This window comes from Marmota flaviventris, chromosome X (assembly GCF_047511675.1).
Source record: "Marmota flaviventris isolate mMarFla1 chromosome X, mMarFla1.hap1, whole genome shotgun sequence".
Classification (NCBI taxonomy): Eukaryota; Metazoa; Chordata; class Mammalia; order Rodentia; family Sciuridae; genus Marmota; species Marmota flaviventris.
The window spans coordinates 11,118,016-11,138,870 of NC_092518.1; the positions used below are offsets into that span (position 1 = coordinate 11,118,016).

At 40.2% G+C, this 20,855-nt stretch overlaps 1 protein-coding gene across 6 annotated transcripts in view; it reads right to left on the reverse strand.

The window, feature by feature from the left end:
* The window catches only part of Ctps2 (CTP synthase 2), a 100,542-nt gene that overhangs the window by 17,167 nt on the left and 62,520 nt on the right, over positions 1-20,855 (reverse strand). For all 6 annotated transcript variants that reach the window (XM_071606268.1, XM_027927425.2, XM_071606266.1 and 3 more), the window contains 3 exons: positions 16,980-17,076; positions 6,136-6,191; positions 4,228-4,324 (listed from right to left, as the gene is read on the reverse strand). In XM_071606268.1, the coding sequence (XP_071462369.1) occupies positions 4,228-4,324; positions 6,136-6,191; positions 16,980-17,076 (250 nt within the window). The remainder of the gene's footprint in view (positions 1-4,227; positions 4,325-6,135; positions 6,192-16,979; positions 17,077-20,855) is intronic.

Consider the following 20,855-nt stretch of genomic DNA (forward strand, 5'->3'; position numbering starts at 1 on the left):
TTAGAGGCCAGGGATGTTGTTAAATCCACTACAACACATAGGACAGCTCAGAAACAAAGGTGATCATGCTTCAAAAGTCGCTGGTGGTCAGCAGAAGAAATTCCAGACAATAAGACACCTTCACAGGAATAGTCAGAGAGGGTGTGAATTTAGTTTTAAATAAGTTGAGATGGAAGTGCCAAGAGAACATCCAGATAGACAAATGGGGCAAGGAGGCACCTGAAAATGTTGAATTCAAGTGTGTTAAATGAAGTGCACCCAGGCAGGTCTACACCAGAGGTTGGCAAATATATCAGTAAATAATAAATATTTGAGGCTATGCAAGCCACAAGGTCTCTTTCCCAACTGCTCATCTCTGCCACTGACAGACAAAACATTAAGAAGGAGTGTGGCTATTGTCAAGACTCAAAAAACCCTGCCAAGAAGTACTCTGAATGGAAGGAGATGGGGCGGGCCCAGAAGCAAGAAGGTCACTCTGACCTTCTGGTCATAAAATCTCTGCCTCTCTGTTACCTTGTGTGAAAGTAGGTCTGAGACTCTCATTCCAGAGGGATCCTGCCCTACATCTCTTGAGAAGGAATGATACACAGAGAGGCCAAGAAGAATCTGAAGACAGGCCTTAGACCAAAACCTCTTATCCAATCAAATTTGCACAGCTGTCCATGCATCACTGAACCTAAGCATAAAAGTAGACAGTTTTCCCTGGACCCTCGGGTCTTTCTTTCTGAAGGTTCCTATGTCATGTACAAGTTTCATTAAATAAATTTGTTATGCTTTTCTCTCATTAACCTTTTGTCAGAGGAGTGTCCACCATGACCCTCACAGTGGGTGAGGAAAAGGTAACACCTTTCTGCCCCTATGCTATACTCCAATAAAACTATTTATGGACACTGAAATTGAATGCCACGTAATTATATAATTTTCATGTGTCACAAATATTATTCTTCCATTTCTTCTTTTAGCCCATTAAAAATGTAAAAAACATTCTCAGCTCATTAGCCACACAAAATAGTCAGCAGGCTGGATTTGGCCTATGTGGGCTCGAATGTCAAAGAGCCAAGGCCAGCTGTGACCATGGGCTTACCATGTCCTTGAAGACCTGAATGTTTTATCAATAATAAATGAATGCTTTGTGCCTGTGTTCTCAGGGGTGGCCCAGCCCAGCAACAAACAATTTCAGTGCTCTTCCACAATAGAAATCCAATCCTTGGCTAGAATTTCAAGGATGATATTGAATAGAAGGGGTGAAAGAGGACATCCTTGTCTTGTTCCAGCTTTTAGCAGGAATGCTTTCAATTTTCTCCATTTAAAATGATGCTGGCCTTGGATTTAACATATATAGCCTTTACAATGTTGAGGTATATTCCTACTATCCCTAGTTTTTCCAGTGTTTTAAACATGAAGATGTGCTGTATTTTGTCAAATACCTTTTCTGCATCGATTGAGATGATCATATGATTCTTGTTTTTAACTCTATTAATATGATGAATTACATTTATTGATTTCCATATGTTGAACCAATCCTGCATCTCTGGGATGGCTCTCATTTGATTGTGGTGCACTATCTTTTTAATATGTTTTTATATGTGATTTGCCAGAATTTTATTGAGAATTTTTGCGTCTATGTTCATCAGGGATATTGGGCTGAAGTTTTCTTTCCTTGATGTGTCTTTGTCTGGTTTTGGTATCAGGGTGATACTAGTTTCAAAGGATGAGTTTGGAAGGGTTCTCTGTTCTATTTCATGGTATACTTTGAGGAGAACTGGTGTTAATTTTTCTTTGAAAGTCTTGTAGAACTCAGCTGATAATCCATCGGGTCCTGGTTTTTTCTTGGTTGGTAGGCTTTTGATGGCATTTTCTATTTCATTACTTGAAATTGATCTGTTTAAATCATGTATGATGAGGGTCTCCTTTCATATACCTTATACATACCTTATATATATTCAGAGATATGATAAATTATGGTATAATGGTGTATTAAGAATTCTAATACAAAAATAATTTTTTTAAAAAAAAAGAATAACCAATGCAAAAATAAATAAATAAATAAAAGTAAATCATGTATGACCTCCTCATTCAGTTTGGGTAGGTCATATGTCTCTAGAAATTTGTCAATTTCTTCGATATTTTCTATTTTATTAGAGTATAAATTTTCAAAATAGTTTCTAATTATCTTCTGTATTTCAGATGTGTCCGTTGTGATATTTCCTTCTTCATCTTCTATTTTAGTAATTTGAGTTTTCTTTTTTTCTCTTCATTAGCATGGCCAGGGGTTTATCTATCTTATTTATTTTTTCAAAGAACTAACTTTTTGTTTTGTCAATTTTTTCAATTGTTTCTTTTGTTTTGATTTCATTAATTTCAGCTCTGATTTTAATTATTTCCTGTCTTGTACTGCTTTTGGTGTTGATTTGCTCTTCTTTTTCTAGGGCTTTTAGATGTAGTGTTAGGTCACTTATTTGTTGATTTTTTTATTCTTTTAATAAATGCACTCAATACAATAAAGTTTCCTCTTAGTACTGCCTTCATAGTGTCCCAGAGATTTTGATATGTCGTATCAGTGTTCTCATTTATCTCTAAGAATTTTTTTATTTAATCCTTGATTTCTTCTACTATCTATTCATCATTTAATTGGATGGATTCAAATTAAAAAGCTTCTTCCCAGCAAAGGAAACAATAATGTGAGGAGAGAAATTTTTTACCATATGCACCTCCAATAAAGCATTAATCTCTAGGATATATAAAGAACTCAAAAAACGTAATACCAAAAAAACAAATAACCCAATCAATAAATGGGCTAAGGAACTGAACAGACACTTCACAGAAGAAGAAATATAATTGATCAACAAATATATGAAAAGGTGTTTAACATCTCTAGTAATTAGAGAAATGCAAATCAAAACTACTCCAAGATTTCATCTCATTCCTGTCAGAATGGCAATCATCAAGAATACAGGCAACAATAAATGTTGGCGAGGATGTGGTGGAAAAGGTACACTCATACATTGCTGGTGAGACTGCAAATTGATGCAACCACTATGGAAAGCAGTATGGAGATTCCTCAGAAAGCTTGAAATGGAAGCACCATTTGACCCAACTATTCCACTCCTCAGTTTAGACCCAAAGGACTTAAAATCAGCATACTACAGTGACACAGCCACATCAATGTTTATAGTAGCTCAATTCACAATAGCTAGACTATGGAACCAACCTAGGTGTTCCTCAACAGATGAATGGATAAAGAAAATGTGGAATTCATACTCAATGGAATATTACTCAGCTTTAAAGAATAGTGAACTCATGGCATTGCCAGTAAGTGATTAGAGTTGGAGAATATCTGCTAAGTGAAATAAACCAATCTCACAAAACCAAAGACTGGATGTTTTCTCTAATATGCGGATGCTCATTCACAATAGGCGGGGAGGCACTAGAGAAGAATAGCATTACCTAAAATTAGGTAGAAGGAAGTGATGGCAGGGGAGGGGATGTGGGGATAGGAAAGATAGTAGAAGAAACAGATATTGTTACTGTATGTATATTTGTGACTACATGACCAATATGATTCTGCAACATGTACACTCAGAAAAATGAGAAATTATAACCCCTCTGTGTATAATATATCAAAGTGCATAAATGCATTCAACTGTCATGTATAACTAATTAAAACAAATTTAAAAATTTAAAAAAAAAATACAATCCCTTTGTGCTCTCTTTGGTCTTACAAAGAAGTCTGGGTGCAGTGATTCAAGTTTGGAAGTAAAATGACTGGCCTGAGCTTCACCATTGAGCATGAGCAGAAGGGAAAGGACAGGAGAGGAGCCAGGCTCTTCACACAACAGACATCAACAGCAGTCACTAATGGCAAGGTGGCCATTCATCCTCAAAGAAGGAAAACAAGCTTAGTGTCAGTTAACAGTGAGCTGTCTGCCTTCTGCAGAGCATCTAACCTAGAGGCTGACATACAGGAGAAACCCCAGAATAGGAAGACGGGGAGAGAAAAGAAGCCTACTACTTGTAGAACTGGTAGAGTTGGGAAAAGCCATTATTTTATAGTAGATTCAGACTAATAGACCCCCAAATGATTAGGACTAGAAGCCATCTGTTTTTCCTACACCCCATAATTTCATATTTCTTTCAAAGGCAAGAGGAATAGGAAGAGCGAAAACCTAGATCTCAAATTAGTCTGTGGTTGACACAAGGCTTTTCAAAAACAAAGAGCTCACTTACTCGCCAGTTCGATGATTTCCATCCTCTCCCCATCAACATCCTGACCAACAAAACTTAGGTCTTTCTGCTCAAAATGGTTGATCAGGTTCGGGTTCACCTGGAAATACAAGAAAGTAAGTGGTTTCGTTTTTGGGTTTGTTGTTATTGCTGTTGTTGCTATCGGGGATTGAACTCAGGGGCACTCGACCACTGAACCACATCCCCAGCCCTATTTTGTATTTTATTTAGAGACCGAGTTGCTTAGCACCTTGCTTTTGCTGAGGCTGCCTTTAAACTCATGATCTTCCTGCCCCAGCCTCCAAAGCTCCTGGGATTACAGGCATGCACCACCATATCCAGCTAGGAAAGTGTTTTTGAGCTGCAGTGCAATACAGACATATGAGCTTGTGAAACAATCCTTTATTGTTTGGGTGGATTTTTCCATTTCAGGGATTCTCTAACTAGTACTTAATTTCTCTACTTAATACCCAAAGCCTAATTTTAAACTCATAATGAACTTATAAGTCTAAACCCATCACTTCAATGTGAGAGGTCCACCTTCTATCACTCAAAGATGAGATTCAAAAAAGTAGAACTATGACACAGATATTCTGACTTGGAACTTTGAGACTAGCTAGTTACAACCTGTACTTGCTTCTTCCTTGAGTGGTGTGTACTTAACTATCTTTCTCCAAAGAATAAATTTGTTTGAGGATTGAAACTGTTCTTTTCCTTGGACTTGGAACTCTGTCTGTCCCACTTCAGAGGTTGACCTCAATTGGTCTAAACCAAATAAGATAAACCAATCCCTCTTGGTAGATGAATGTTGCAAAAACCCAGGTTTAAGCCAGGTGCAGTTGTGCACTCCTATAATCCCAGCAACTTGGGAGGCTGAGGCAGGAGGATCACAAGTTCAAGGCCAGACTGGGCAACTTAGCAAGACCCTACGCAACTTAACTAATACCTTGTCAGCTTAGTGGTTAAGCATCCCTGGGTTCAATCCATAGTACCAAAAAAACAAACAAACAAAACCCAGATTTAAACCCACCAAAAGGTTAAAATGGTTACTAATACACAGACTGGTAAAGTAAACTAAGGTAACCCAATCAGACTGAAGAAAAACTGCATGTCACCTCAGTTGCTGCTGGCAGCCATTCTGCAACTGTGAGAGAGACTAGTCAGAGGGCAAAGCAGACACACACAGAAAAGGGTAGGGCCAAGAAAACCACAGAGGTGACAGAAGCCCTAACTATTCCATGCCTGGAGTCTACCCAGGCTCTGGACTACCTGTTACTTGAGATAATAAATTTCATTATTGTTTAGACTTATTTGAATGACTAATAGAGATTTCTGTTCATTACAACCAAAAGCATCATAATTGATATATTAATTAATTTTGGTACAGACAATCTGCAGTTCTGGGCACCTGTGCTTCTCATGTGGCAATCTCAACTCCTAACCACTCTTAACCATGTGACACTAAACGTCAAGCTCAATGTAAGCTGCCAAGAGGTTTCCTAAATCTAGAATCCACCATATAATATGTAGGAACTCATCCCTATCCCAAGAGGCATTTGGTCTCTCTTTGGAGCTACTGCCATTTTCTCAAACCTGGAAAATAAAGGGCAGGGGTTAAGGAAGGGGAATGCAGGGCTTATCTTGCTCTGGAAGATGGTGGTTGGAGTTAACAGAGAACCCTGATATGCCCTTGTGCAGTCACTGAAAGCTTTTGCCTCTGGAAAGCCAAGGAGAGAAGAATCTCCTACCCCCACCCACCTCATCTGAAAGCTGTGGGAAATTTGGCATGTCTTCCCTGGCCCTCTGGATGCTATGGGGCTAGAAACTTTCTCCAGAGGGCCTGCTTATAATCACTGGGGTTCTTCACACTAAGCATCCACATTCCATAGTGATTCTGTGTGAAAGGCATACCTCATACCGATGTCTGTGTCTTTCTTCTATAAAAGGAACATTGCCATAAAGTTTCCCTGTAGAGATACAACAGTGAGATTAACATTGGTGTAATCAGCTTCAGAAGCACATTCATTGGCACATGTGTGAAAGAAGCCTCTGTGATCTCTAGCAGAAGCCCCCAAATGATCACACTCTAAGTAGGAATCTAGATTTTCTTCTCTTCTAGTGGAAGATGGTGTTAGCTAATTCAAAACCCTGAAACAGTTCTTTAATTAATTTATTTTAATTAGGTATATATGACAGCAGGATGCATTTTGATTCACTATAGTACACAATTGCAGCACAACTTTTCATTTCTCTGGTTATACATGATGTAGTGTCTCACCATATGTGCAGTCATACATGTACCTAGGGTAATGATGTCCATCTCATTCCACCATCTTTCCTGCCCCCATGCCCACTCACCCCCTCCTCAAAACCCTGAAACAGTTATTAAGTAAACCATCACCACTGCATTACATCAGGGAAGCCTGTACAATGCCAGGATACAAGCCCACCATGGAATCCGGCAGATCCTAGAGGATCGACCACGGATCCTCCTTTAATACACCTGCCTGAAGGACTGAAAAATCGAGTAACCTCCATACCATTGCTTCTGTGTGCACTCACCACAAGGCTCATCTTATAAAAGAACAAAATGAAAGCAAAGGACTTGCCCAAACCTCCCCCTACCCCATCCTGCCCTTTTGGACAGCACAGTCGATTCTGGAACAGAGGCCTCGGCATATCTGGCCCAATGCTTTCTCCCCAACACCAGCCACTTCTGTGTTTTCACACAGTACTGGCCACATTAGTCTATACCCCACATTAGAAACATACTTATCCTGTGGCTTAGTGGTAGCACAGCTTGCCTAGCATGTGTGAGGCACTGGGTTTGAGTCTCAGCACCACACATAAATAAAATAAAACAAAGGTCCATCGAATACTAAAAAAAATATTTTTAAAAAAGAAAGAGATCTTATTTTTAAAAATATATAGTTACCTTTGACCCTAAAATTTGGCTTCTGGGCTGGGGTGCTGCTCAATGGTAGAGCACTTGCCTAAAGTATTTGCAAGGCCCTGAGTTTGATCCCTAGCACCACACACACTCAAAAGCATCTAGCAGAAGTAGATAACAATACACCATGTTGTTATGAGTGGTCCTACAGACAGATTTGTTGAGCTCAAGTGCCATACAATGTCCCTAGGCGTGGGGGGAAAATCTCAACAAAATGACATAGTCTTCTCTCCCAGTCTTTTTGGAGACAAAATAAAGTACAGCAGAGATTAACTGCACATAAGCTTAAGGTTCACTTAAGAAGTGTCAGCAAGGCTTTAGAGAAAGACAATTGATAGAAGCCTTAGGACCTCTAAAATGCTCCCAACGCAGGCAGCAAGACACCAATGATGTGCATAAGAGGGTTATCAGAAACAAAAGCACTTTGCCAAACTATATATACCATCTTTTTCTCTAATTTGCTACTGGCTAGCATCTGTCTCATACTTAATATATTTTTAACACATCAATGGCCCTGCCTATCCTCACCCTCATGTTAGTAATCCTAAGCAACTCAACCTAATTTATTGCTCTCTCCTTTTTATTTTTTTATTTTTATTTGGAGGTGGGGGTGCCAGGGATTGACTCCAAAGGTACTTACCACTGAGCCACATCCCAGCCCTTTTTATTTATTTATTTATTTATTTATTTATTTTGGTACCAGGGATTGAACCCAGGGGCATTTAACCACTGAGCCACATCCCCAGCCTCTTTATATTTTATTTTAAGACAGAATCTCACTAAGTTGCTTAGAGCCTCACTAAGTTGCTGAGGCTGGCTTTGAACTTGTGATCCTCCTACTTCAGCCTCCGGAGTTACCTGGAAGACAAGTGTGCACCACCACACCCGATGCTATCTCCTTTTAAGAACTAAAATTTTTCCCAAGAAAAAGCTGTGCAAATTTAGAAGTGGAAACAGTCCAAATGTCCATCATGGATGAATGGATAAACAAATGTGGTATAGCACCAGGAATGATGGCACATGCTAGTAATCCCAGCAGCCTGGGAAGCTGAGGCACGAGGATCACAAGTTCAAAGCCAGCCTTAGCAACTTAGTGAAGAGGCCATGTCTCAAAAATAAAAAAATAATTTAAAATGGACTGGGGATATGGTTCAGTGTAAAGCACCCCTAGGCTCAATCCCCAGTACAAACAAAAAAAAAAGTTAATATAGTAAATTTTACTATAATTAAAATTTTTAAAAATGCAAGTTATATAGCTTCACTCTTACCCCTGGCTTTTTTCCCTGTTATGTTACAGTACTGCTTTCTGCAGGTGCAATCTGAGTGACATCCCCACCCCCTCTGGGATCCCTTGCCCATTTACCTGCTCTTCATCTTTAACAAAGGCCCCCTGCCCAAGACAGAATCCCCCACTTCCTCTCCCACATTCATGCCCTTGGAGCTATCACCCACATGTTGTCAATTCCCATCTACACCTTCTGAGCCATCTTTCAACTGGTTCCACATTTCCTGTTTCCAGAGAGGCTGCGGGGAAATAACCCATGTCCTCTACAAAAGACAAAATCACTACCTAATGGGCTTCATTACCAAGTTGCATAAACATCTTTTGACTGCTTCATCCAGTGTCTTAATTCAATTCTCTTTCAGGACTGCCCAAAATAATGCCCTATGCAATTAGGCATTTTAGGAACTTTCTATTCACCTGCAAGAATTTGCTGCTGTGTGTCTAATTCAGAGATCCTAAGAGGCTGCCTTAGGTGCAGGTATTTGGTGTATTTGATTTGCAAAGTGTTGGCAGATGGATAATTTTTTTTTTCTTTTGGTACCAGGAATTCAATCCAGAGGTGCTTAACCACTGAGTCACAACCCCAGCCCTTTTTTGTACTTTATTTAGAGACAGGGTCTCACTGAGTTGGTTAGCGCCTTGCTAAATCTTTGAGGCTGGCCTTGAACTGAAGATCCTCCTGCCTCAGCCTCCCAAGTCGCTGGAATTACAGGCATGCACCACCACACCTGGCTTAGTATTCTTAACTCATATTTAGCATCTCTTTTCTTAGCTTTTATTAATTCTTCTGATAGGGTATATTGGCAAGAAGGGGAGCCAAGAGATAGGAATAGAGGGAAGAGAGAGAACCTGCAAAACTCAGGGGATCCCTGTGCCCCTCCTCACACCACTCACTTCTCCCCTCCCACGACCTTAGGATAACCTCCCCTCTTTTTTGTGGTCCTGGGTACCAAACCCAGGGCCTCACACATGCTAGGCAAGCACTTATCACTGAGCTACACTCCCAACCTGACTGATCCCCTTAGTGCCAGATTATAAGCAAGTTCGCCCTGAGCTTTGAGAGGATCACAGGTCAATATAAGTCCTTCACATTTACAATCCCATCGGCCACATAAGAGTTGTGCCTTCTCTGTGCCAGACAACAGTATAAGGATTCACACGCGTTAACACTCACAAGAACCTCAGTGAGGCAGGCACTCTTGTTATCCCATTTTTCAGATGCAGAAACTGAGGTGCAGTAAGAGTAAGTAGCTATGTACAACCAGTGACCGAGAACTGGGCCCAAGAGACCTCTGGTAAGCAATGTGGCCTCAGGGGGTGAACTCAGAACCACTGTACTAGTTGCCATTGGTGAATTGATTAGGAAGTGCCAATCTGGTCAGGGGGACATAAATATCACCTACCAGTAGGCTCAAAGGAGCTCTGTCCCAGACCCCTGAGCCTCCATATTAACAAATACACTTTAGCAAATGGTTTCCCCAGGAAAAGGCAAGCAGCAAGGAAGAAAGCCACTCTGTGGGGTGGGCCTGGGGTCTGTGCATAGTCTCTCACAGGTCCCACCACACTGGTTCCTAATTCATGTGTCAGCACGGTGACAAATTACGATAAACCATTTTGTAAACCACCTCAATAACCAGGCAAAGGTTATGTGTGTGTGTGAGTGTGTATGTGTGTTTTAACTTTCTAATCACACTAGAAATTCAAAGCAGTTTATCTGTAGCAGTGCTTTGATAAGAGGAAAGAAAGCAAAAGTAACTTTTCTAGCCCCTGAAAATATGTTCTACCTAACCACATTTCTTTCAGCTCTTTCAAATGTTAGATTTGACCACTTTGCCTTTCCAGTGCCATGAATGTTCCCCAGACCCTTAACACTGGGACTCATGCAATACCTTCCTAATTGGCTCTTGCCTCTGTTCTTTAAGAAAGAAAACCTTTTTTTCCTTATAGTAAAGCAGAATCAACCATTTTAGTCAAGTTCTTCTCCTTAAAATGAGGAAATGCAGAGGAGGTTCCTGAAGCGAATGAAGTCTTTTCTTAAAGCATTTGATTTGACACATGCCTTGTCCAGATGGCTTTGCTGGTGTCATACTCCTGCTGGTATCACCCTGAAGAACTCTCCTTGTCCCCTTTTGCTAGCTGTCACCTGCCTACGTCAAGTTTCTGCCTGGTCCTGGGTGTCTGCCCTGAAGATAAGGACCACCTTCTCAGAACTCTGACAGAAAATCATCAGGTCTTAGTCTCCAGTTGCATAAACTGCACTGGACACCCATGAGGGGAAAATGGCGTCCACCTCACTTTTAAAGACCCCATAACCCAGCACTGCACTCAAGGAGTGGCCCTCCTATGGCCCCCAGAGCCCTTAGGCCCTCTCTATACCTCTCTGCACCCTTCCACCCCATGACAGTCCCCTATTCTAAAGGTTAAAGAGACCCTAGCATTTGGGTGTTAGTTTGGAGGGCATAAGTATTTGGGAGCTTAAGTTAGGTTGATGTTAACCAGCATCCATACTTAATGCACATAAACCAGATTGTGCAGTATTCAAACCTTTTAACTGAATGGTCCAGAAGCCATGTTCTTTCTAGAACAAATGAAGACTGAGGTCTGTAACATTTCGGAGGCACCATCAAACATATTGTCAAACATGCCCTGAATGAACTCTGAACCTTGCCTAAATTTCTTTGTGCTTTACTATGTTCCCATTTCTTGTGCTCAGTTGAGAGCCACAAGCAAAAATGATGAAGTTTAAAAACCAAGTTCCTCAGTGCACCTCCAGTTCCTCTCACCTGAGCCTAAGCCCCTCCATCTTGATTTCTTATTCTTCAAAGTATCCCAGTTCATAATGAACTGCTCTGTGCCATTCTCCCCACTTTTCAAAAATTATCTAATGAATCAATCGACTACTGGTGTCACTATAAGAAGACAGGTCCTAGTGCCTAAATTCCCTGATAAAATGTGGGGGGTTTTGCCTTTCTTTTTTTTTTCTTTCTTTCTTTTTCTTTTGGAGGGGGGTACTGGAGATTCAACCCAGGGGCACTTAACCACTAAGCTACATCCCCAGCCCTTTTTATTTTTTATTTTCAGACAGGGTCTCGCTAAATTACTGAGGCTGGCTTTGAATTTATAATCCTCCTGCCTCAGTCTCCCAAGTCTTTGAGATTATAGGCATGCACCACTGCATCCGGCCCAGATAAAATGTTGTTTTAATTGTGGTATAATATCTATGCAATAAAGAGGAGGGCATTCAGCGAGTCTAACAATTGTAAGACATGTATGTTAAGAGTTACATTTTGGACCAAAAACTAAAAAATGAATATTTAAAAAAAAATCCCTCCCTCCCTCCCTCCCTCCCCCTCTCTCTCTCTCTCTCTCTCTCTCTCTCTCTCTCTCTCTCTCTCTCTCTCTCTCTCTCTCTCCCTCTCTCTCATAAAAAAAAATAAAGAGTTACATTTTGGAGAGTGATTATAATGGTGGGACTGTGGAGCCAGGAGGTGTGGCTCAGTGGAAAGCTAGAAACGAATGGGACACAGTATCCTGAGTCCTGTTCTTGACTCTTCCAACCATCAGGTGCCCCTTCTCAACTTTCTACTTGCTCAGCCAAAATATAAAGATTTTTGGATCAAATGGTTTCTGGAAGCCCTCTTGTCTTATTCTCTGTCACTAAACGGAATATTTATGCTGGTGAATAGACAAGCAGTAACCTTGCTGTCCTTCACCATGTGCTGGTTCTTGTTTAGACCAGGATTCAGCAACCTATGGCCCAACCCACCACCAAATACAATTCCCCTGTTTTTGTTTGGCCCTTGAACTAAGAATAGTTTTTACATTTCAAATAGTTGGAAAAACATCAAACAATCCAGAAAAATTAGACATTAAATGTCAGTGGTCATAAATAAAGTTTTATTGACACATAACCATGCTCATTCATTTACAAATCATCTATGGCTGCTCTCACACCACAATAGCCTCAGAGCCAAAAATGTTTACTACCCTGGGTAGTAAATCCCAGGTTTAGGTGATTTAGATAATGGGCTTTGGGCAAGTAGATCTCTCCCTTGCCATGTTTAAGTGCTGATGAAGACCCTAGACCTGGGCAGTCTACACATGAGTAAATCAACATTTGAGGGTATAAAGTTTCACTCTGTGGCAATGAAAAGAAAAGCAAGATAAAGCACAATCATAAAGGGCTCCTTTCGCTCTTGCTAACAGAACAGGAAGAAAAATATTAATGACCCAAGAAAGACTAGGCAAAGCAAGCACCTTAGCACTGTTAACGTCATTAGGAACTGACTCGCCCCTTCTTTCAAACAATCTGGCAGAATGACCAGTCATAAAAGTGTTCATACCTTTCAACCTAATAATCCAACTCCTGGAAATCTAGCTTAAGGAAACATTCAAAGGAACAAAAACACCATGTTGAGATGTTTGAATCAGCGTTTTTCTAATAAAATGCTGGAACCAATCTGAAATGTTTATCAACAGGAAATGAATCAGCAAGTTAGGAGTCCTTAACTCAATTAAATACTATATGCCCAGAGCTAGGCACACATCTGAAATCCCAGCTACTCAGGAGGCTTATGCAGGAGGACCACTTGGGCCCCATGCATTGCAGGCCAGCCTGGGCAACATAGCAAGCCTCCATCACATACAAAAAAAGAGGACTTGCTATGTGGCTCAGTGGTACAGCACTTGCCTAGTATGTGCAAGGCCCTTGATTCGATTCCCAATACATGAAAATAGTATATGCCCAAATAATGGACATGAACTCCATCATATGAAAAAGATATGCTACAATAAGACTATGTAAAAACCAAACATAATATAAAGTTTAGAAAAGATCATGGATATACCAACTTAGGTAAAGGGTCATACATATACATTTAGAAAATTACCTGATTCCTTTTTGTTTGTTTGTTTTCAGTACCAGGGGTTGAACCCAGAACCTAGCACATGCTAAGCAAGTGCTTTACCACTGAGCTGTACCCCCAGCCTTTCTATTAAATTTCATTTTGAGACAGGGTCTCACTCAGTTGCCCAGACTGGTCTTGAACTTGCAACCCTCCTGCCTCAGCCTCCTGAGAACCTGGGATTACAGATGTTCACGACCATACACAGCTAAAATACCTAATTTCTAAAGGCCCTTAAGCCAGCTTTGACAATTCCACACACACTGTCATTAATCTTTTTATAAGAAAAAGGCTTTGCAAACAAAGACAAAAACACACAAATGGAACACAGAACAGGAGTGAGCTTCCAGGAACACATTTCTTATAAACAAAGCAAATGATAACTACCAGTACTTTTGTTCAAATCAATTTATACTTATCATCTCCACCTCAGAAAAAGTGACTTCATGTTTTCATAACCCTTAAGGGACTAACAGATGACTGAACAAAGTAGGAATTACTCCTGAACATAAAAATAGAATCACTCTGGTAATCCACCCTTTATGTCCAGTAACCTCTTCAGGCTCTGGTTCTATCTTAAGGCAGTCTCTTTTACTAAACAACTCTTTTCTTTCCTTATTTTTTTTCATTTAATCCACAACATTGTAAGTACTGGCCTATAAATAAAAAATTTTAATATCTTTATCTTATTTACTTATTTTTATGTGGTGCTAAGGATCAAACCCAGTGTCTCACACATGCTAGGCAAGTGCTCTATCACTGAGCCACAACCCCAGCCCCCCATAAATCAAATTTAAATTTTAAAAAAAGCCTCAAAAAGCTTTCCATCAAAACTGTTCTACATTTCTACAAGCAATGTAGGCAAATGTATTTTGCTCATACCGTCCTTGTAAAAATGTGCTTACTGGAAAAAATGCCTACCCAAGGAAATGTGCCAAATTGGGAGTGGGGGAGGTCCTACAAGAGAAATGTGTCAGCTTATGAAAAAATAATAAGATGCCACAAACGAAATATGCCAACTGGAGGCAGAGGAAGCCCATAAAACACCATGGTGCTATTTGTTTTTATATGTTTATGATACCTAATAGAGCTATGCACAGTGTTCATATTCTTATCCCCAACATAATCTTTTCTGGAGACCCATGCAAGCCAGTCTCACACAGGTGGGAAGGCAAAATCTTATGCTTTTTGAGGACCATAGGTTCACATATCACTTGCCTTTTGCAAACTAAGAAGCACAATCTAAATATAAGGCAACAAAATTCAACAAATTATTGCCTGAAAACCCAAATGTCTATAAGCTGATGAATGAATAAACAAAATGTTATGTATCCATAGAATGGAATATTATTCAGCCATTAAAAGGAATGATACATGCTATACTGTGGATGTATCGTGAATACATTGTAATTGAAAGAGCCAGACACAAAAGAAGATCTAGCATATGGTTCCATTTATATGAAATATCCAGAATGGGCAAATCTATAGACAGAAAGTGGATCAGTGGCTGCCAGAGGCTGATAGAGTAGGGGTGGTGATGACGAGGGGGTTCAGGTTGTCTAGTAGAGGTGATGAAACTATTCTAAAATTGACAGTGGTAATGGTTGCAATAAAATAAGAATACAATAAAATCCAGTGAATTGTACACTACTAACAGATGAATTGATGGGATGTGAATTATATCTCAATAAAGCTGTTTTTTAGAAATGTTTTAAACAAGCTTTGGTGCTGTATTTAAGATTCACAAAAATCGTAAACATTATTTTCATGTCTACTGTAAAGAAAAACAAATCAGTCTTATTTTCATTATCTTTAAATACATTGAGTACACTGCTCTTTTTAAAAAGCCTAGTACAATTATTGTTAGGGTCTATAAACAAGTCAGGATGGCGCCTGGCATTTTTGCAGAGGGAGTGGTTTGTGAAGTAACGCCAGCGAGCCATTAAGTGTGGAGATTCCTTATTGGTTGACTGCTGTATCTAGTTTATGTTAATTAAGATAAGCTGTGTGGAATGTATATATACCCCTCCTGTCCTAGAATAAACGGCTCCCACTCCTGCTGTATCAATCAGGAAAGTTGCTTGTCACCCCCCGGTTATTTTGCTGCCGGCAAATTATCACTGAATCTTTTATAGTGGATATAATTTTAGAACATTAATTTTTTTTTCACTAACCCTTTTTTGTCACTTAGGCAACTATTTGTAGAAAGTTCCAAAGTATCTGAAAACATCTGAAAGCCAAATCATCGCTAATACCCACAAAGAGGAAGCATCTTATGTTTATAAAGAAAAATGCTAGTCACTTAAAGAACAATGCTTCTTAGCCAAAGAAAGAAATGTATTCATTTCAAAACGTTTTCAATTTCATTCTTGCTAGGAAGAACTATATTCCTTAGAACTATTATATTCATTTTTAAAGCAGAAGCTCATATTTCTGGTCTTACTTATCCTATTAGCTAAGAAGGCATTTGTCTAAGGTATTTTCTTTTTGTTTGGTTGGTTTTGTGGGGTTGGGGATCCAAAGCAGGGCCTTTCACATGCTAGGCAAGCACTCTACCACGGAGCACCAGGCCCCTAAGGTATTCTTATAACTTCACAGGAATGACTCTAGGTGTCCGAGATCATTGGGCAAACTCTCCTCCCCCCTTGCTGGGGATAGTGAGGGAACAAAGAAATAGCAAACTTTCTTCTCTGGGATACTGAGAGAACAATGGAACATATATTTAAATTTTTTAAAAAGGGGCTGAGGATGTGGCTCAGTGGTAGAGCTCCTCCTGAGTTCAAATCTCAGTACTACAAAACAAATAAACAGAACTTTTTGCCAATCATCCCAGAATCCCCTGTGTGGCTGTCCTAATCAATGTTTCCTCCCCCGCTGCCTGCCCCACAAAAGGGCCCTCTACAGCCATCACTTCCTTATTTTGTCTGGTGTGGGAGAATGGAACCCAAGGCCTTGGGCATAATAGGCAAGCATTCTCTGTACCACTGAGGCATACCCTCAGCCCAGAAGAAAAATACTTCTGAGACATATACTTCTGAGCCTTCCTCCTTAGGAAGTTCATTAATGAGGCACCCAAGGCCAGTCAGACTGCAACAAAGAGCCAGTTTCAATGTAGTAGAGAGAACTGTGGATTCAAAAGAATTGAGTTTGAATCAGAGCGCTCTCCCCCAGTCCAAGTTCATCTCCAAGCACATTGGTAAACTCACAAAACAGCTTGCTGAACAAAGTGTCTTGCAGTTCAAATGAGAAGGAGCATTTATGCTGTGTTCTACCAAGTCCTGCCAGGGAGAAGAATGCCCAAAGCAGAGGGGCCAGCAAGAGAAAAGGGACAGGGCTGGGATTGTGGCTCAGTGGTAGAGCGCTCACATAGCATGGGCGGGACCCGGGTTCAATTCTCAGCACCATATTAAAAAAAAAAAAAAGATTCTCTCTCTCTCTCAAAAAAAAGAGAGAGAGAGAGAGAGAGAGAGAGAGAAAAGGGACAAGCAAGAGATAGAGTCGAAAGTCCTGAAGCTGCTGGAAGGGATGGGGCTGAGCCTCCAAAATGGGCTGGGTTCCTGTCATGGCCACGTGAACAGCCAGAAGTCTTGTAAAATAAACCATCTGGGAAACTTACTCAATATTGAATTTTCCGTTTTGAAAACAGTTCTTCTTAGTCCCAGTCTCATTGTTCCTCCCAAATTGCCAGGGTTGTGTTCAGGCATGTCAATCACCTTAGGAAACAAAACAGATTCAGTTTTACCATTTTGTAAAATTATCATTTCCCAAATTTCAAGCTGTACTTTTAGAGAAATGGTCATTGGGTCAGCATGTTCCCCAACGTATAATATCTGATCAGTTCCTTGATGTTCCTGTCCAAAAGCAGCCATCCTTCATACTCACCTCACACTGCGCTTCCATTTCATCTCTACTTCTCATCTTTCATTCAAATCACTTGTTAAAAAATTATCAGGAGCATCTTTATGACCCTTTTCCTATCATTTCTCAATCTGTCAGTTCCAAGCAATGTTCACTTTTCAAGTTCTGGGCTTCTGAGACCTTCTATTTTGGTATTCATGTCTCTCCCAGGATAAACTTCTTGCCACCCATTGCAAGATATTCTCTAAAGATTTTCCATAAGTAAATCTGTCAGTCCTTGTAGAAAGGTAAATCACAAGTATCTTATCTATAGAAAACCATTAGAAGAATTCCTTAAAAATCAAAAAGTAATATCCATTCTAGAACATTCTGTGGATCAGGAACCTAAGTAGCACCCTTGATCTCTCCCTCTTTCTCCTATCCAATCGGTCAAGTCCTGTTGATTTATCACCTACAGACCCTCTTGTCCAATTAAGGAGCTGTAGCCTAATGAGGGCCTTCTCTCTATGGCCTCACAGACCCAAGTTCTTCCCTTGTCCCTGCCCTTCTCAGTCTGTCTGATGGGTGTTTTGAGTGTGAGACTGGGGTGGTTTTGTTTTTTCTCACCATTGCATTCCTAGTCCCTGGCATGTGTGGATCTAGCACATGGTATACACTGAATGAATGAATGAACTCAAAAGAAAAACTTCAAATTCATCTTTATGGTTATACCACAGAAATTCAGAAACAAGTGACTTTTAAGTTTTTCACCTCTTCTTGTTAATCTGGTAATTCATGTGTTTTCCGGGTTCACTATGATCTCATGGTTTTGGTTCATCTCTTTTTTTTAAGTTGTTATAACAGATTACAGTTGGGTAAATTGACCTGTGCTGATGGAATTGCTTGGGCTTCCCTCATAGAAACTTCCTTTCCTTTTTTCCCCCACACCCTAACCGTCACATATTGATTGCTCCACTGGCATCCCTGACAACCAGAATTTCCTGAGGTAAGAATTTTCTAAGAAAACAACTGATCTTATCAGTGCTCCAGAACTTTTAGAACCATTTGAACTCTGTGTCCCAAGCAAGCTCCAAGAGTCACTGAGGGGAAGGGGTGGAGAAAAATCTGGATTACATCCCTCATTGGATGGAGTGCTCCATTCGGAACTGCTCTTGGCCTTGGCATCTCTTCCCTATCTTCTTTGCTGGGCTAATTATGGCTAGATTAAGTATTACTGGAGTGAGATGAGAGAGGGCATTGGCTTCCAGTTTATGAAGCTGAGCTGCTTATGAACACCTGGCCTTTCTAAATATTTTCTAGGAAAGGGCAGATAAGACCACACCACCTGTCATGGACTCACAGGAAGTCCTAAGTGTATTCAGAGCCTCAATCTCATTTAACTTCCATTTAAGTTAAGACAATCTAAACCATCTTGGCAGACCACAACAATAAACTCTACTAACATCCTGTTAAACTTGTGTGGCACATGCCTGTAATCCCAGCAGCTCGGGAGGCTGAGGCAGGAGGATCACAAGTTTGAGTCCAGACTCAGCAATTTAGCAAGGCCCTAAGCCACTTGGTGAAATGCTATCTCAAAAAGAAAAAAATTACTGGGGTTGTGGCTCAGTGGTAGAATGCTCGCCTAGCATGCATGAGGCACTGGATTCGATCCTTAGCACCACATATATGTAAAATAAAGATATTGTGTCCACCTAAAACTAAAAAATAAATATTAAAAAAGAATTTTAAAAGGGCTTGGGATGTGACTCACTGGTAAAGTACCCCTAGGTTCAATCCCCAGAACTACAAAAAAAAAAAAAAAGATCCTGTAATTCTCCATTCAATTCACCCACCTTACTGACTTAGCTGAGTCCAAGAACACACAGTCTTTCAATGTAGTATGTTCCGTTATTGGTGAATTTGATATTCAAGAATGCTCTGATCTGAACCATTGAGAACAGATAAAATTACCCAACTAAGATGAGGAAACCTGTCTTTGTGCTTATTTAGGATGAAGTTAACAGATATCTCCAGACAAGCAAACATTTTCAAAACTAAAGTATGGAGGTGGTGAGGGAAAGAAGGAAAATGTAGTGGACACGGAGGCTGTTAAATACTAAGGCCGTTAAATACTAATGCCATTAAATACTCACCTAACATGGGAAAATGTTTAAATTCCTAAAAGAAAAATGTGAGGATGTTATTTAGAAACCTGGAGGAGAAAGGGGCTGGGGCTGTAGCACTTGCCTGGCATGTGTGAGGCACTGGGTTCAATCCTCAGCACCACATATAAATAAATAAAATAAAGATCTATCAACAACTTAAAAAAAAAAACACCCAGATGGGTATTGAAAAAAAAAAAAGAAAGAAAGAAACCTGGAGGCAAATACCAGGAGAAACATCTAGAAGGGTTGAGAGGGTGAGGAAAGAGTACTGACTCTTTCATTATAGAAGAAACAGTTCTTTGGAACTGTTGGCTTTGCCCATAATATTATTTTAATGAAAATAAAAGTTTAAGGCACAAAGAGTGAAATGTATTACTAAGGCCTTACATGAGGGTATTAGTTCACACTCTCTACAGTGTGTTCAGAAGTAATAAACATGACCTTTCCCTAAAATGAGAGCAAAGAAAGAAATCCCAAAGGGTAACATCTACAGTGCTGCTCTGACTGCAGTGTGCTAACACAGGAACCAGTGGAGAAGGAAAAAGTGCAAAGAGATTGGAGAGCAAAGGAAACAGTCCCCCCACCACTCCAGACGATGCCTTGGACAGCAGTGAAAGGGGAAAATCAGAGAGGATCAATAGGAAAGGTACCAGGGAAGGAGGGAACAGGACAGGTCTCTCTGGGTGTCTCTAGGAGGCTCATCCAGGGATGCCCAGGACTTGCTCAGAATTTCTCATGTGTTCCTCAAGTACTCTTAACAATTCCCCAACCCCTTTCTTTCCTGCTGTCCATTAGGTTTTTCTGTTCCTTTTTGTTTTTCAAGTCTTACTCAGGCAAAGAACCTCACAGTTATCAAACAACACTATTTGCTCGAAAGATGTGCCTGACAGCCTCTTGGATCATAAGCAACCTGATTCAGCAAAAAAAAAGGAACCCAAACATCTTTGTTCCTTGCATTCCTTCCAAAACAAGCCTCAGCTGGGTGTGGTGGTACATGCCTGAAACCCAGCAGCTCAGGCTGCTGAGGCAGGAGGATTGCAAGTTCAAAGCCTGCCTCAGCAACTCAGCAAGACCCTAAGCAACTTAGCAAGACCCTGTCTCAAAATAACAAAATGGCTGGGGATGTAGCTCAGTAGAAGAGCGCCCCTGAGTTCAATCCCTCATATTAAAAAAAAAAAAAAAAAAACCTGAGAGATAGGAGAACATTCTCCTAACTATTTTATTATTGCTGGGTGATCAAAGAAAAGAACCTGAAATATGCTATAGATTTGTTGCCAACATTTTCAAAATAACCCAGACTTCGCATCTAAAAGCAAATTCCTCTTCCATTGCAAAAGGACTGCCTTGGCCCCTCTAATTTGGCCAGAATACTGGCTGTCATCTGTTCCCCAGATCTGTCCATTCTTGGAATTGAGCCATAGACATAAAAAGAATAAAAAAGGATCAATAAGTAATAAAGCTTTAGGAGATGTAAAAGCACCTCATGAGGA